Source organism: Lepidochelys kempii, chromosome 27 (genome assembly GCF_965140285.1).
Source record: "Lepidochelys kempii isolate rLepKem1 chromosome 27, rLepKem1.hap1, whole genome shotgun sequence".
Classification (NCBI taxonomy): domain Eukaryota; kingdom Metazoa; phylum Chordata; order Testudines; family Cheloniidae; genus Lepidochelys; species Lepidochelys kempii.
The window spans coordinates 2559046-2573017 of record NC_136406.1 but is presented as its reverse complement, the minus strand read 5'-3'; the positions used below and the strand labels follow the sequence as shown (position 1 = coordinate 2573017).

General features: G+C 52.8%; 1 protein-coding gene across 1 annotated transcript in view; it reads right to left on the bottom strand.

Moving 5' to 3' along the window:
- Nucleotides 1–13972, bottom strand: part of SCN4A (sodium voltage-gated channel alpha subunit 4) — a 107910-nt gene that overhangs the window by 52119 nt on the left and 41819 nt on the right. The window contains exons 11-14 of the mRNA XM_073326359.1: nt 12852–12975; nt 10541–10779; nt 4277–4450; nt 3266–3622 (exon numbers count right to left, since the gene is read on the bottom strand). Of these exons, the coding sequence (XP_073182460.1) occupies nt 3266–3622; nt 4277–4450; nt 10541–10779; nt 12852–12975 (894 nt within the window). The remainder of the gene's footprint in view (nt 1–3265; nt 3623–4276; nt 4451–10540; nt 10780–12851; nt 12976–13972) is intronic.

Below are 13972 nucleotides of genomic sequence, written 5' to 3'. Positions count from 1 at the left end.
GAAAAGGTCCTGGGGATTACAGTGGATGAGAAGCTGGATATGAGTCAACAGTGTGCCCTTGTTGCCAAGAAGGCTAACGGCATAACCTGCATTAATAGGAGCATTGCTAGCAGATCGAGGGAAGTGATTATTCTCCTCTGTTTGGCACTGTGAGACCACATCTGGAGTATTGCGTCCAGTTTTGGGCCCCCCACTACAGAAAAGATGTGGACGAACTGGAGAGAGTCCAGTGGAGGGCAACAAAAATTATTATGGGACTGGGGCACATGACTTACAAGATGAGGCTAAGGGAATTGGGCTTATTTAGTCTGCAGAAGAGAAGAGTGAGGGGGGATTTGATAGCAGCCTTCAACTACCTGAAGGGGGGTTCCAAAGAGAATGGAGCTCGGCTATTCTCAGTGGTGGCAAACAACAGAACAAGAAACAATGGTCTCAAGTTGAAGTTGGGGAGGTTTAGGTTGGATATTAGGAAAAACTCTTTCCCTGTGAGGGTGCTGAAGCACTGGAATGGGTTCCATAGAAAGGTGGTGGAATCTCCATCCTTAGAGGTTTTTAAGGCCCAGCTTGATAAAGCCCTGGCTGGGATGATTTAGTTGGGGTTGGTCCTGCTTTGAGCAGGGGGTTGGACTAGATGACCTCCTGAGGCCTCTTCCAACCCTAATGTTCTACGATTCTATGACCCTATATGCACGTATCATCTCTGTACCGCGAGTTATAAATATGTGTGGTATATTGATATCTCAAACTTGTGCTGAGCAGCTGGGTGGCACCCACAGACAGATTGGCATCAGCAGTATCCAGCCTGTTTGATAGCCCATCAGGGGAAATCAGCTGTACAATGAACCCATTGAGAGAAGCCAGGGGCTATGCCTATGAGTCAGCAGGACATGCCCATGACTGCATGTGCTCTTCCATGCCATGTGCTGAGCTTGTGTTTGGGACAAAGGATGCACAAGCCACATGACAATTGGCAAAGGATATAAAAAGGCAGTTGCATCACCTCCATTTCATCTTCAATCCTGCTTCTTAGCTCTGGAGTAACTTCTCTGCAAACTGAAGCTTTGAATGAAGGACTGACAGACCTATCCAAGCTGTGGATATGTTCCAGAGGGCCTTTACAAGCCAGCAAACTCACCAATGCTGCTAAGAACCTGATATGTGGACTCTGAAGTCATATGTATGTATCTGATTGCTTGACTATTTAACAACTCTCTTCTCATTCTTTTCTTTTATAATAAAACCTTTAGTTTTAGATACTAAAGGCTTGGCGGGCAGCGTGGTAGTTTGGGTAAGATCCAAACCAATTTGCTGATTGCGAGCCAGAGACTTGAATGTAATAAAGGGGGCTGTGTGATTTTTTGATACCCAGTGTGGGGGATCAGGGGCACTGCCTGTGACTGGTTGGTGAATTTAACTACAGTGTTAACCACTAGTTTTGGGGGAATGAGCTCTCCTTTTTTTGCAGCCTGCCTTGGCCTTGGCCTTTCCAGTGTGGGCTACCCTAAGCACCTTGGGTCACAGGGATATCACAGAGTTTACGGCCACAAGGGACCACCAGATTATCCAGTCTAACCTCCTATACATCACAGGCCAGTGACACCGCCCAGCATCTGCATGCTGAACCCAGCAACCGAAATTAAACCAAAGTATCACAGTCCACTGGAGACTAAGCTAGCGTGTGCCCTAATCAGAGAATAGAAGGGATGGAGGTGGGCCAATGCTGAAGGCCGCTGCAGTGGCAGGAAACTGATGAAGTGAGCTACACCAAGAGGATACAATCCAGGCCTAGCTTTCAGGCACAGCACCCGCCTGCCATATGACGTGCCCAGCAGCTTGAGAGAGCGTTTAGAGCAGATGGAGCCTCCATTGCTTTTGCTAGAGGAGAGGCTGGGAAACGGCCAAAATGAAACATCCAGGCTGGATGGAACCAGGAACCTCAGTGCCCTACCAGAAGAGGGATGGTCTGGGAAGGCCCAGCTTGGTGAAGATGGGCAGAAAGAGACCACCCAGGGCAAAGGGCTCGGTGGAAATAGACACGGGGATGCACACTCATCTGCCTCATCACAAGGGGTCACAAAAAGGGGCAGGAAGGCCTGGAAATTCACCTGGAAGGTGAAGCGGGGAGGGAAGAGCTGCTCATGGGATGTTCTTTTCTGCCTCAGAGTCCACGTCCAGCCACCCTTGCCCCAAAGTCCACCATCCACCCGCAACGAAAACAGACTAGACAACTCCCCAGTCCTAGCTGTTGTGCACACACCCAGCTGTTGGATGGGGGGGTGCCAGCAAGCTCTCAGGCCCCTTCCAGCGCTTTTTCCTATCCGTATGTGGACTGAATCCAGGTGCTCTGAGACACAGCCTCTCCCCGTGTGCCGCCCCTGAAGCTCTGTTCAGCGTGGACATGGAGATCAACAGAGCCCGGGGCAAACCGGAGGAGGTTGGATGCAGGGCATTCCTTGGACTGTGGAATCCGCTGCTGGTCCTGAACAGCTGAGCCAGAGTCCTGCTCCCAGGGGATGATGCCCCAAACTCCTGCCTTAGATTCCAAGGCCAGAAGGGACTGCTGTGATCACCCTGTATAGCCTAGGCCAGGGGACTGCCCCAGAATACATTCCTAGAGCAGATCTTCTAGAAAAGCATCCAGTCTTGAGACTGCCACGCCCCTTCACCCACAAGCCAACACTGCAACATGGCTCCAATCAAGTGCTGCTAGATATAAACAGCCTGGAGCACAGGGCAGGAGTTGGGTGATGTGGTCCAGTGGGGTGGGCATGAGATGGAGGCCTAAGTTCTATTCCTGGTTCTTTCTGTGGGACGTTGGCAAGTCATGTCTCCCTGTGCCTTAGCTTTCCCTCTCTTTGTTTGGTTTGTAAATTCTTCAAAGCAGGGACTGTCTCTTGCTCTGTGTTTGTACAGCAGCTAGCACAATAGGGCCTAAACCTCAGCTGGTGCCCGTATGGGCTACTGTAAGATAAGTAATGCAGGACTGATGTACTTCTGTAGTGGGGCACAGATCCTGTAGGGATGGCGCCTTGGATATGTTTATCCTAATAGCAATACTAACTGATGGCTGGGCAGCTAGCGGGTGAGGAGCCGAGAGTGAGTGTGTGATGGCTCAGGTGTCTTCCCTACATGGATTTCAGATAAGAACATAGGAACATAAGAACAGCCATAGTAGGTCAGACCAAAGGTCCATCTAACCCAGTATCCATTGCTCCCCCTTTGGTCCCATTTTATCAACTGATGCTACCACGACCCAGCGACTCACCACGAGGTTCCCGATGACCATGACCATCAAGAAGACAATGAGGCACATGGGCTGGCCAGCCACCTCCATGCAGTCCCACATGGTCTCGATCCACTCCCCACACAGGATGCGGAAGATGATGAGGAAGGCGTGGAAGAAGTCGTACATGTGCCAGCGGGGCAGCGTGCAGTCCTGAGAGATCTTGCACACGTACTCCTTATAGCTCTTCCCAAACAGCTGCATGCCCACCACAGCAAAGATGAAGACGATGATGGCCAGTACCAGGGTGAGGTTTCCCAGAGCGCCCACAGAGTTGCCAATGATCTTTATCAGCATGTTGAGGGTCGGCCAGGACTTGGCAAGCTTGAAAACTCTCAGCTGCAAGGAGGTGGAAACAGAAACCTCGATTGGCCTGTGGAACTCATTGCCACAAGATATCACTGACATTAAGAGGATGCAGGATTCTGAGTGACAGCATTCAGATAGTATCCAGAGTGAGAGTAGTAAATACTAGGAACATAAGTGTTTTGGAAGGGGTATGAAACTTCCAGCTTCCACGCCTAACCCAACCTCAAACCATTGCGGGTTAGGAGGAAACTGTCATGGGGCAGATAGCTAACTACCTTCTGCACGGCTTCCTGCATCTTTCTCTATAGCTTCGGGTGCTGGCCTCTGACAGAGACAGGACATTGGGCTGGACTGACCTTGGCTCTGATCCAGCCTAGCTGTTCCTATATTGGTTCAGAGGGAATGCGGATGTCCCTGTGAGTTTAGCTACTGCCCCAGTAAGACTAGGGGAGCTGCTGTTGCCATTTCATCTAAAATGGACAGTACAGACATGCCTTCCTTGCATCTGCCGTGCTAACAGCTCCCCCGGGCAAGCGGAACATTCAACCCGGGCTGCATCAGCCTGATCTTTGAACCCAACGTGATTCAGTGACCGTCACCACCTGGGAGTTAGAAATGACCCTTCTCTGGGTATTGTACTTGCCATGAAGCCCCTCAGCACAGCAGAGCCACAGGGCAACCTACCAGGCGGAAGGATCGGAGCACAGAGAGCCCCTGCACATTGGCCAGGCCCAGCTCCACCAAGCTCAGGGTGACAATGATGCTGTCAAATATGTTCCACCCCTGCTGGAAGTAATCGTAGGGATCCAGGGCTATGAGCTTTAGCACCATCTCCGCGGTGAAGATCCCAGTGAAGACCTTTGAAAACAGACCCCGTTAGTGCTCATCACACAATCAGCGCGTCACAGTCCCGCGAGGGAGGGGATGGGCCTAAGGGGGATCTAGCACCAGAGCCCCCCCGGGCATAGAAAGCAGCAGTGGGCAGCCGACTGAGTTCATGCCACAGCACCAGAGGGCCTGATCCAAAGTTACTGGCTTGGGACCATAATGCCATGCGCCCTGGCCCCCAGCGCTGGCCACCCATCACATGGACATTCAGTGCCTTTCCTTTCAGGGTATACGATCAACACTACAGGTACTGCTGCAGCTCCCCCGACTCTGTGTGACTCTGCGGGCTCATGGCCATCTCCTGCATGGCCTCCGGGCTGGTTCTGGGGTGTGCTGGACAAGGCCAGCCCTCGCCCACCCTGTCCCCAGTTACGATCAAGATCACAGGGCTCGCCATAGGCTCGCCCTCACACATGGGCAAGAAGGCAGGGTTACGTTTTGGCAAGTCTGAGGGCATAGAAACAGTGCAGGGGAGGCTCCGTCCTGCGACAGCCCCTCAGCCCTTGGCCAGCCTGGGAACAGTTCCCCCCACGCGGACACTGGCTAAGACTGCCATCGGTCCCTGGCAGTGGGGGCAGGCCAGTGGCAGGGCCAGAGCACACAGCGCTGTGGGGATTCTGAGCAATGGCAGAGCTCCTCAGAGGCAGCCCAGGCAGGGCAGAGGTAACTTAAAGCAGACCTCCAGGGGCTAGTTACACTGAGGGCTGGTCACTTCCAGAGCAGCCCAGAGCTGGGAGGGCGAAAAGGGGCTTAAAGAGCTGCAAGTTTGGTGAGAGTCTGTCTGCACTGCCGTTGGGAGGTGCAACTGCAGCATGCATGGACATACCCAAGCCAGCTTTGATCTAGCTTTGCCAGGGGCTGTTGTGAAGGCTCAAAGTGTAACTGAGTTCAAAAAAGAACTAGGTAAGCTCATGGAGGATGGGCCCATCAATGGCTATTAGCCAGGATGGGCAGGGATGCAACCCCATGCTCTGGAGTCCCTAACCTCTGACTGCCAGACGCTGGGCGTGTATGACAGCAGATGGGTCACTTGTAATTGCCCTGTTCTGTTCACTCCCTCTGAAGCATCTGCCTCTGCCTCCTGGCGGCAGACAGGATACTGGGCTAGATGGACCATTGGTCTGAGCCAGTGTGGCCATTTGTATGTTCTCTAACTAGACGAAAGCTACCGCAGGTGAGAATAGCAGTGAAGCTGTGGCAGCATGGAGGGTGCATGGGCTACCCCTGCTCACCCAGCACCCTGGCTAGAGCCACTGTTCATGCTGCTGCAGCTGCACTGTTCGTGTCACCCAGACAAAGCTAGCACAGATATGTCTACACGCCGTGCACCACACCCCAGTGCAGGGTAGACATGCCCGAAACGGCAGATCATGAAGTGTCACACGCCAGGCATGACAGCACCAGACGACAAAACGGCACAGGAAACATGAAACTAAAGCAGATAGTCCAGGAGCCTCAGGAGACGCAGAGTCTTGGAATTCTCTTCCTGGAAGCCCAGAGAGACTGAGTGCCCTGGAGTTCTTTTGCTGGAAGTCGTGTGGGAGTGCAACAGGCTCCAGGAGACCCTGAACGAAGGTTGCTATGCGGCAGCTCTAGGCTGACTGGGAACGGGGGAAAGAGGACTATTGTTTGTGAGCCCCATGTGAACGCTTTTGCCACCAATCGCCTTCAGAAATACTTGGCATGGGGGGATGCTGTCACAACAAAATAAAATCCAGTTGACCAAGTAGCACCCTCAAGTTACTTTCAACTTAGGAGGAAACCCAGGGGTCCCTTCCAGCGCTCTGCCTCTGTCACTCCCCCTGAGGTTGGCTGCTGGGTAAGGCGATCTGGCTTTTACACATTACTGTCTTATTGGGACAATAACGATGCTCTGCATTATCGCATTACCGCAGCACAGTAGCAGTTATGTGACAATTAGCCACCTACTCCAAGTGTTTGCATTTCATGGCCCCGAGTTCTGGGTGTGCAGAGCTGGGCTGATGGTAGGTTGCAAACATGACACGTGTTCAGCTCAGCAATGCTCGTTTTGCTGACTTTAGTTTCCATTTGTACTTGACTCCTGCTGGGCTTCATCTCCTCACCGGCCAGACTGATTCTAATCATATTGTCTCGTCCAGCCACAGGGGACTGGGGCAGGTGCAGGAATCCTTGGGTGAAATCTTCTGGTCTGTGCTAGGCAGGAGGTCAGACAAGATGATCATGCAAGCCCAATGAGAAGGTCTCTTCATTCTAACTCCCTTTCCTCTCTCCCCCACAAGGTTTTCTTCAGAGATTCTGCCTGAGCTCAGTCCAAAAGGGAGTTTGCTGGGAAGGGGTGGGAGAATGGGTCTTGTGGAATCCATTCAGCTGCTTTCTGAGCAGGAGACAAACACTTTCCCTTACAGTTCTGACTGAGTTTGGCACTCAAATAGTGGCAAACGTTACCGTCACCATGGGCCAAGCCTCTTTCAAAAGAGTTCCGTGCCCCAGTGTGCTGAGCTCTGGCAAATCTGGCCACTGATTTTGGTAACTGAGCTCTGAGAATCCAGCTGCATGAGGCTGGGTCTCAGGGAGAAGCTATCTCTGATACGTTTAAATTGGCGAACCCGTCTCTGAAGGGCTAGTGGGATAGCTAGCCTTTCTGCTCATGCTCAGTACCTGGTTTCCCCCCCATGTCGGGAGCTGCTCCTCCTCATCCCAAGTGTCTACAGCAGGAAGAAGTTTTATTCCAACTCTCCAACTTACAGTCATGACCCACAAAGTCACGTCTGTGGCTAGAGTCTAGGCACATGCCGTATGTAACTCCCATGGGCAATCCACCAGCAGGTGGGAGAGCTGGCTTCATGCCATGCTCCCCCCCCTCGGAATCCATGGACCAGCCTTCACTGGAGTTCCATAAGGTCTGGGCTGGGGAGAGCAGGATGGGAGGGGAGAGAGTGGGGGACAGCTAGGGTCCCTGGCAGGCTTCTTGTCTGACCCTGCTTTGGTCTGCAGCAGGGTCGCAACCTTCTCTGCTGCTGCGGGCAAGCGGTTTGCAAATGTGCTGAGGCCTTATCCTTGGGAGAATGGTCTGAATCGCTGGGCTCCCACGGCACGACTGACCTGCCTGAGGTGGAAGGCAGGGGCAAGGCCGGGTGGGTGCTTGGCAGAAGCAATATGGATGCTTAGGCCATTGGGGAGCATGCTCACTCTCTCTGCATGCTCAGCCCTGCCTGGCAGGGCTCTCTGCCACCTACCCGACCCCCACTGTCCTCCTGGATTTAAACTCTACAGGAGGATTGTAAATAGACTAAAGGAAAAGCCAGAGCTGGTTTTGTGGATAGACTGTGCTAAACCCAATAGTCTATTAATCCCCTTGTATTTCCTGAATGAAATCAGATACAAAGCCGGTATGTGACTAGCGTCATTCTGCCTAGGGCCGCTGGCCCCCGCTCCATGTCTGTTCAGTAGCTATGCGCAGAGGCTCTGAGAGGGAGACTAGCCTAGCCATGGGAGGGAAGGGGCATGCTTTACGTTCAAATGCAAAGGGAATTGGAGTGAAGTCGTGAAATACTGGGTCCCCTGCATGAAGGGAGAGCCAGAGAGAGAGAGTGCCTGGACAGGCACAGTCTGCTCTGGGGGGAGAGATGGCAAGGATTGTGCACACAAAGGGAAACAGGTAGATATTCACCCCAGTTCCCTTCGGCTTCCCCCCATCTTACGGCACGGTGACAATAAGAATTGCTGGGTGCTTGCCTCTGCCATGTAGCACCTAACGCAGCCCTGTTCTGCTCACGCTGAAAGCCTCTGGGCAGGGAGGGGGGCTAATGCAGGCTTTGCAGTGACACACCTACAGGATGTGGCTACCTTGCAACGGGGTGTGTGTGTGACTGCAGCATGCGTAGCCCAACAGCTGTGAAGCCACGGCAATGCAGGCCTTCGCGTGGGCCAGCTGCCCAGGGTCTGGGCTGGGCTCATACAGCCAGAGCTGCTGCAGCTTCACCTGATCTAGCTCAGGCCTGTCCTGCCCTCCTGCCCCAAATGCCGTGTAGCCAGACCCAGTGTCACACTCACATCGCGCTGGCTTCTCGTTTCTTTGCTGTTTTGGGAGGGTCTCTTCCTCACTCTCGACCCCAGATGATGTTTCCTTCAGCCCCCTGGCTGTGCCACTCAGCTGTGCCCCATTCTCTCAGGCACCTGGCCCTCTCTCGCCTTCGGCATCAACCTCACAACCTTCTCAGCCAGCACAGCTCGGTCTTCTTCCATCTCTGCCCCACCTGCTCCTGCTTCCCTCTCTCCAACACCAGCCTCCTATCTCTCCACTCCCTCTTCCTCCTCCTGCCTGGTGCTCCCTTCCCCTCCTTTTGCCTGGAGCTGGAAGTTCCCAGGGAGTCTGCCCTTACAGTCACATTTGGACGCTGTTCTCGCCACCCTGCCCCTCAGTTTTGAATCGATTTCCGGGGCTGGTCTCTTGAGCCCTGCATGAGCTGGGAGCTGTGGTGTGCTGCGCCCTGCCCAGACAGCCAGGGGTCCAGCTTCCAGGCTGTTCATTGAGGCTTTTCCAAAAGTGTCCTCCAATCTGGCTGCCTAGAACCTGATTCTCCAAAGAGTGCTGCACATGCGGACCCCAGGGCATTCGTGGGGCTGCGGGCACTCAGCGCCTCCGAGCATCACACTTGAGCATCACTCTGAGTTCAAGGTGGGCTTCCAGAAATGTTGGTGCATATGCCTGACAGTTCCCCATCTGTGCCCGATCCACAGAGGAAACGAGCCTGCTACATCCCAGCTCTTTAGCGTCAGCTGGGACAGCTCTTGAGGTCCCCACTTTGTCTGGGTTTGCCAAGACAAACAAAGGGCTGTAACAGACTGACCTGCTCTGCAGATCAGGCGCAAAGGGACACCGGTACCACACCCTCATGAGTGGGCTGCAGGGCCACCAGGATCAGTAGCCCCCTTTTAGATGATGGGCCTTCACTGGCCTTTTAAGGAGTATGTGAGAACATGGGTGGGTGACACATGCATCCTCTGCTATATGGAAACATTTTAACCTGGGGTGTTCAGGGGAGCCAAGAGGAGTTAGCAATTTGGGGGGGGCTGGGGCCATGCCCCAGTGGAAATCACAAGTGGGATGGTAATTGTGTGGCACGTTCCCATGGTCTCTAAAGAGCTACAGGAATGTTACCATTTGCCCCTCAGCAGGGCCCCCCCCATACCCAGCAAGGTGCCCTTGGAGTCTCCTGCTTCTGCTGACAGCTAAGAGGGTCCCGTGTCCAGATGCAAGAGTTCAAATGGCCCTGTGCAGCCCAGTGAGGAGAAAATATGCAATTCAGAAGACACAAGGGAATGAAATCATCATTTTGCCACCCTGGGCCATGGGGACACCTCGCAACATGGAAACAGAAGCTGCTTCTGCCGAGACTCTGGCTTTGCTGGGGAGGAGATCAAAGCTAGGAGACAAATACGGAGTCTCCTTAGGCTAGGGTTTTCCAGGGAGCCAACAGGAGTTAGATGCTTACTTCACAGATTCCAGTGGGATTTGGGTGCCTATCTCCTTTTGACTCTTTGGAAAATCCCACCTGCACAGCCACATGAGCTGGTTAACAAGTGAGGCCGGGGTCTGACATCCCAGGATTTGCCAGGGCAGAGAACAGGCTGGCAGGACCAGTCCTCGGGGCTGTGCCTTGATTGACAGCCTGGCTGTCTGGGGTCTTCACTTGGAATTGCCCACCCTGACAGTGCTCTTTCTGACCAGGATCCCTACAGTGGGCTGGGACCCATCTGTGGGGCTGTGATCCCTCCAGGTTGCACATGCCTCAGGGTTGACAAGGAGGTGTCAGGCCACGTGAGCTTCTCCAGGGAAGCTCCAGCAGGAGAAACGGGGGCGGCTCCTGGTCCTCTGGCTCCCTTCTGCCCCTTGTGGTAGCTTTCCTTGAGTTGGTGCAGTTATGCTGCGATCCAACCCTGCTCAGCACCGTCCCTGCAGTACGGCAGGGGGTTGTTCACACGCCTGTGGTCACTGCTCATAGGTCCCTCACTGAGCTCTGGAGCAGAGCTGTAAAGGGTGATCAATGGAAAAATCAAATCCAGGCAATTTCCTACCAGGTTCCCCACACTCAGCACGTTCTCAAACTCTTCGGTCATTGGGTAGTGCTCCATGGCCATGAACAGCGTGTTGAGCACAATGCAGATTGTGATCCCCAGGTCGACAAACGGGTCCATCACAATCAGCCGTACAAACGCCTTCAGCTTCAGCCAGAGGGGGCAGCAGTCCCAGACCAGGAATATCTGGGCGAATTTATACCACCAGGGTGGACACTTCTGGCGAGCTTCCTCTAGCTCTGAAAACAAGAGACAAAGACCCCATGTCATTGCCCATGTGCCTCCGGAGAAAAGTCACATGCTAAGTCAACAGACAGGAGCTTGGCTGAGGAGGCTTGATCCAGCCTAGCGCTGGCAACAAGACTAGTGCATTGGGCCACTAAGCATAGAGTGGGTGCAAAAGGGTGCCAAACTCTTTATTATGGTTGTGTAAAGGACCGTTTGGGACACACGGATGCGGTAGGTGTCACAAAGGTGTAACAGGAACACAGGCGTCTGCAGGACACAGGCATTGCCTTCGTCCTCAAGAATGTGTTCATTAGGCTGTATGCAAACCCACGGGCAGATGCCGGTCTGCTCCTGTCCGGGACATGACGTTTCTCACTGCAGCACAGCAAAGCAACTTGGTGGAGGAAAGTGTGGGAAACCGGCTTGGCTGGGCTGATATTCAAAAATGCAGCTGATCTAAGCTGGGGCTTTCAAATTAGCCGAGAGTTTGGTACCTGAATCCCACTGAAATGGTTATTTATATATTTAGTTGTATTACCGTAGCAACTAGGAGCTCCACTTCTGGCCCTGAAGCCTATTGTGCTATGTGCTGAACAAACAGATGGTCCCTGCCCTAATGTGCTTACAATCTGAGACATCCACTGCAATTGAGTGCCTAACTCCCTTGGGTCTCTTTGTAGATCCCAGCCCCAATTATTGTTGAACAGCTGCATCTCTGATGGAACAGATCCAGGGGAGATGCAGCTGATCCACTAAATCAAAGAGGACTAGAAAGGTCAAGGAGTCAATGAATAAACTATTCCTGGTCTATCAAACCTTTCCTGCTCTTCAGATCTTGGCTATCTTAATGAGGGCCTGCCCCCAGTGCAGCTGGGGTCAGCTGGAATGCCCAAGCTGACAGTCCCTATGCTGGATCAGCTTGCAGCTTTCATATTTGTGTTCACAGATGGGATTGGATAAAGGCTGGCGCCAAAGAGACATGTTATAGCCAGGAGGACAAATCAGTGAATGAATAGAGTGTGCTTTTATTTAGGAAGTCACAGAATCACTCCTGGCCCCACTTGACACAAAGACTGAATAGCATCTCTGGCTGGGTCGATAACGCAAATTGTTGCCAAGGAGTCTAGGGGACATCCTACTTGAGTTAAGAAAAATGTCCCATGTGGGCCCAGCCATGGAACCAGGCGACCAGGAGCTAAGAGATGAATCTGGGGTTTGAAGTGATATCATGACTGTTTGCAATCTCACTTTTCTCATTTTATCATCTCTTTGGAATCCTGCAGTGTGCCCACAACCTGAGGAGCCCTGGCCACAGCCACCAAAATACACAACTTCTGCCTCAAAGGCCTTGGGCAACAAGCACTGTTCACAGGTTATCAGCAGGAATTGAAAGCACGCTTTTCATGTGGAGAGCATGCAACACTGTCACCTAGGAGCTACTCCTTGAGCAGCTACTTCGGGGACCAGGCACTAGAGGGGACTGGACCTATACTAAACAGTCCTACAATCTAAGACAAGCAGCAGACAAAGGATGGGGAAGAGGGGAACAGCACAGCATAGCTAGATTGGAGCTGGGGTAGCACTGAATTGTGTTGATAGCGAACCTTGTGGGGGGGAGAGGGGGGAAACGTTGGCACAAGAACTAAAGGGGAGAAAACTGGCTGGGAATAAATTTAGGCTAGAAATTAGAAGAAGGTTTCTAACCATCCAAGGAGGAAGGTTCTGGCACAGCCCCGCAGTGGGCACAGTGGGGGGAGCCAACCTCACTAGTTTTAAGATGGAGTTTGCTAAGTTTATGAGCAGAACGATATGACAGGTTGCGTGCAATAGTGAGGGCATGCACTTAGTGACCCGACAGGTCCCTTCCAATCCTATGTTCCTATTCTCTGGTTTATATTAAGCGACATTTGTCCTGAAAATCCTTTTTGCTTCTCAGAGCCTTTATGGATTTGACACTGATTGTCAGCGTTACAGTCAATCCATACAGAGCTCTCTGCTGCACGTGGGAGCGTGTCCTCGGCTTGGCATTTTCGTGTTGAACAGTACCCAGCACAGCCCCTTCTTTATCAGGGCGGGAATCTACCTTCCATGGTGTTAGAGACCATGCTGACAGCGCTCTCTGCTCTCTGCTGGAGACCAGGCCCGTTTTGGCTGCCCGCTAGTAGGTGATCAGGATCAGACTTGTCTTGCTTATCCACAGGACTTGGCTACAAAAAGGAGAGCAGGTCATAATATGAGAACATGGGTCACAGGAGTCCATTAAACGCATTTAGAGTGAGGGCAGCATAATAATCACATGGGTCCTCATGGCACAGCCTGGGCTGTACTAAAAGGAAGAACTAGGCAGATAATAACCAGATGGGTCTGGGGCTACTGTGGGAAGCTCCTTAAACCATCAGATGACTCTATGGCTGCAGTAAAGGCAGGTCATTAGTCCCCTGAGGGATGTCCTAGGCTGAAAGCCGTATAAAAGGGAAGTGATTGGAGCTGGCCCATGAGCTGAGATCTGCAAAGCAGACTGTGGAGGGAAGGTTGTTTCCAACAGGTTCCTCGTCCCAAAGGGGCACAGAAGACTCTAAGGGAGTTGTATGTCTTCACTGAAGTTGGAAGTGTAATTCCCAGGGTGGGCAGACAGACAGGCCCTCGCTTTGATCGCGCTAGGGCACTAAACACGGCCGTGCAGTCGCCGCATTCTTTGGCACATACTTGGGCGGCAAGGCCCACCTACGGCTTGTAGCACCGCAGCTACTCTGCTATTTTTAGCACACTAGTTTGATCAGAGCTGGCACATATTTGTGAACGTGAGCTGGGACCTAGGCCTCCAGCTGCAACGCAGATGGAACTCACACACTCAGGGGCCCGCAAACAGGGTGCAGCAGGAAAAGCAGCCGACACGGGAGGGTAAGAAAATGTTGGTTAAAGTAGTTCCCACCGCCCTGTGAATTACACCTGGGGCCGGCGGGCTCCCTGGGGCTGGGACATCAGTTACACTGAGGCTCGCCCCTCTCCGCCATGTGCATCAGAGTGGGATTCTCTGTGAGTGGAAGGGAGTCAGGTGTGGTCCTCTTTCCCCCTCCCTCCCTGTGAACTGTTACACTCTCATTTCACCTGTGACAAGTGGACGGGGCTCCTGCTGAAATCAGCTCGATGGGAATCATTCTCATGAGCCCAAGAGCAGAGTTCAGCCCGTGGGTGTAGGAGAGT